Genomic DNA, 3,476 nt, shown 5'->3' with positions numbered 1-3,476 from the left:
CCTAGAGTCTTCGACTTCACTCCAAAATATTGCTTATGGAAATCCATCCCTGCTCAGAACGAATTTTCAATTTTGATATTCGCCATTTATTTCATTTATTTCTTATGAGGTGAACATACCACAAATAAAGGATCCATTAATTACAAGTGGACAGCTTCTTGTTGTAAGTAACTTTCAGATTGGATTCTACGAACTTGACGAATTTAAAACAATGGAAGAGGTCAATGGCACTCCCAAACGTTTTGATGATTTGATGAATTGTATCGCAATGACGTTAGTATTCTTTACATCTGTGAATGATATAGTTTCTAGCAAGTATAAAAACAGTTCTGTACTTGCTACAAATTCTTATGACTTTTATATCATTTTTTTGGTGCAAGTGTATTGATGAACGTATATTTCATGCTTTGAAAATAATGGAAATGGAAAATCAGGGACTAGAGAGACAATACAGAAATATGAAGAATAATTTACAGGTAATATTGGAAAACAAGTAATGTGAGCAGGAATAAATAACCTGGAAAAATATTTAATATAAAAGTTATTAACTCCAATTTATTTGTTATTTATTTCATAACTGTAGGCTTGATTGTATGGGATTCGTATGTATCTGTCGACATAAGAAACTAACTAATTATCATTTTATTTCCAATAAGGCTTTTGGTAGCGTTTCTCAAAAATGTTATGAAGCAGATCATTGCGATTGTGAAGATGAACTTAGTCAAGTGAATCTAGTCTGAATTTGACAATCAAAAACACTATCCATAATTTTAGGGAAATTCTACTATGTACTCAATAAAAATAACTAAATAACTTAATTTAATTGAATACACAGTATTAAATGAATGAATATGTATATATTAAGATTGTAATAGGTATCATATCATAGGTATCATGATTTATTTTTTATTGAGTGTTTCCTTCGTCTCCATGTTAGGTCGATCCACACCGGTGTAGATGTTTGGCCACATGCCTTCACTCTCACATTCTAACAGTGGTCTTGCTAGGCGTAAGCTTCGTATGTCTGAAGTTCTCCTTTGGGTTGAGCCCAGATCTTGAAGATCAGGAGGTTGCACTATATCATCAGACAGGTAGTCGATACCCGCTTCTTTTAGAAGCTTTTCTATTTTATCTTTACACTGAGAAGGGTGTTGTAACTCACGTTTTTTCTTCAAAACACCTGGAGCACGTTCTCCACTCAGCGACATTCTGTATGAAAGAAACGAAACAAAGTTATATATGGTATTATAAATTAACTTGAGTGAGTGTCTACCACTTCATATAATTCGGTCATTAGATTTAATCTATATATTTCTCATTCAATGCGGTAAACGATAATTTAAAAGTTAAAACATGTATTTATTTTCTGTTGATTTGATATTGAAGTATTGCAATTAGCGTATTTTAAATTTAAATGTAGTCTCCGACTAAAGTTCTTGTATGGACTTGCAACTAAATTTCGACTTAAACATACATAACACTTTTTTCCCGAAAAATAGTAATTGAAATATTTATACACATACCTCATGAATGCATCAACATTTGACAAATGGGTGGTAGATGGTGGGGTTTCAACTGGTATATCTCTGAAAAAAAATTATATAAAATTATAATATTACACTTAATACATTTAAAAAATGAAGAAAAAAAATATAGATTATTAATCAATAAATACTTCATACTTATTAATATACTTTGCACGAGCTGTTTCGATTAACGACTTTTTATCGATATTAGGAGTAATTACACCTTTTTTGCCGTGTTCCTCCTCTAACATCTCACCGTAACCATTATTTTGAACCCGTTGTGCCTAATTAGTGAATTAGTGAATTTTTAAGAATTAAAAATCTTTATCTTTCACAACTATTTTTTAAAACAGCGAATTATTATTACAGCGAATATTCAAGAAATAAATACCTGAACGGCAGCCAATTGTTTAGATGACATATTCATTGCTATTTCGGAATAATCAGACATTTCCTGAAATAATATGAAAATAATGCACTTTTATATCAAATATAACATTTATTCAGATCTTTGTTAGAATGCAATTAAAATATATTTTATATAACACAAATTTGAATATTCGATAAAAAACACCTTCAACAACGGTCGAAAGCTCTGCTTACTAAAAACACACCTCTTATATTGTTGCACTATTATTTATATTTATTTGTTATTTAAATTTAATGAAATTTTATTTAAAAAATAATAAATTAATAATGAATTATCTTGAAAATGTACTTACTATGAAATTTTCACAAATCAATTCACTTGCATAAGAAAAAATTTTGTAAGTCAAAAAGATTGACAGTGCAATTCAATTTTTGACAATCAGGGTTTTGTTTAAAATTTTAATTAGGGTACTCACAAAAACTCCCAAAAAGTCCCAAAAACTCCTAAATGTCTCTTATATAACTAATATTCTGGCAAATATCTTGAAACTTGAAGTTTCTGCTTCATGCAATTCGCCGTGAATAGTAACTGTGCAGCAGCGCAGATGAGCATTAAATAGATAGAAATAGAGCAAGCAGTAGCTCTAGAGGTATGCTGTAGGTTTGTTTAGTAGGTCTAACAATGGAGTAAAGAAATAAAGAAAACTATTTAAACACATACACACAGAAGAAAAAGTGTACGGACACTTCTTAATATTTACATTTACCGTTAATTTAAATTCGCTTGCAAACATAATCATGTAATTAAATGATATTTAATTATCAGTTGACTACCTAGTGTCTAAGAATTAATCATTTAAAAATATTTTGGATGAAAATAATAAATGTTTACTGTTGAAATTACTAGACGTCAAATTAGTGTTAGTGAACGACAAAAACATTACTGTTCAATTCTGAAAAGACGACGTAAGCCAACGAAAAATTGCTGAAGATATTGGTCGACAATATTCATCTGTGCGGAGAGTTGCACATAACTTCAAAGAGACGGGTACTTACGATTCTGAACCTTTTGAATAATTAACTAGAATTTTTATTATATATTTTAATTAAATATTTATAATCAATTAAAACTTTTGTTGTTTGTAATAAAATCCGAATTCCTATTGACAGTTAACAGCTGACAACTCAAACCTCAGACTCGTTTTAAGGTGTTAACGCAATGCTTAAAAATGATATTTCTTACGAAAAGTTTTAATGTTTCAAAAATATTTTGAAGAAAAGTAAAGATAGTAAGTACAGTTGTTATAAAAAACAAAAGGTAATGTGTATTAAATTTCTTTTTACAGAAGACACACAAAAGTTCTACAATTTTAGATTTGATATAATTTTTGATGAATGTGGGACTTCAATTAATTTTTTATTATTTCCATTTCATTGGAAGCATTTTGTGTGAGAACTGCGTGAACTAACAATTATTAAATGTTAGATCATAATCAGATCATTAGATCTGATCATTTACTAAATAAATTGTTAAATATTTAACTTAAATTCTGTCTGCCACATTTGCTCGTCGAGTTTTGA

General features: G+C 29.1%; 1 protein-coding gene across 2 annotated transcripts; it reads right to left on the bottom strand.

Annotated features, from left to right (window-relative positions):
* Positions 1-837: 837 nt before the first annotated feature.
* Positions 838-2,330, bottom strand: LOC119662129. 2 transcript variants are annotated; one of them, XM_038071686.1, is made up of 5 exons: positions 2,249-2,330; positions 1,918-1,980; positions 1,683-1,810; positions 1,524-1,586; positions 838-1,209 (listed from the first exon to the last, which is right to left on the bottom strand). In XM_038071686.1, exons 2-5 carry the CDS (start codon positions 1,975-1,977, stop codon positions 900-902), a joined length of 561 nt encoding a protein of 186 aa, XP_037927614.1. In that variant the 5' UTR covers positions 1,978-1,980; positions 2,249-2,330; the 3' UTR covers positions 838-899. The 2 variants fall into 2 exon arrangements, with proteins under 2 accessions (XP_037927614.1, XP_037927615.1); XM_038071687.1 differs by lacking the exon at positions 2,249-2,330 and adding an exon at positions 2,141-2,179.
* Positions 2,331-3,476: the final 1,146 nt, after the last annotated feature.

The sequence above is a fragment of the Teleopsis dalmanni genome, chromosome X (genome assembly GCF_002237135.1).
Source record: "Teleopsis dalmanni isolate 2A chromosome X, ASM223713v2, whole genome shotgun sequence".
In the NCBI taxonomy this organism is placed as follows: domain Eukaryota; kingdom Metazoa; phylum Arthropoda; class Insecta; order Diptera; family Diopsidae; genus Teleopsis; species Teleopsis dalmanni.
Note: the sequence above shows the minus strand (reverse complement) of the source record. Positions and strands in the feature narration are given on the sequence as shown.

What these genes read in the sequence shown, in the direction of transcription:
- LOC119662129 (XM_038071686.1), bottom strand. Translation starts at nt 1,977, where the DNA reads ATGTCTGATTATTCCGAAATAGCAATGAATATGTCATCTAAACAATTG. An exon ending in AACAATTGGCTGCCGTTCAG is followed by an intron (nt 1,811 to 1,917) that starts GTATTTATTTCT and finishes TTCACTAATTAG; the next exon opens with GCACAACGGGTTCAAAATAA. An exon ending in AATGTTGATGCATTCATGAG is followed by an intron (nt 1,210 to 1,523) that starts GTATGTGTATAA and finishes TCTTTCATACAG; the next exon opens with AATGTCGCTGAGTGGAGAAC.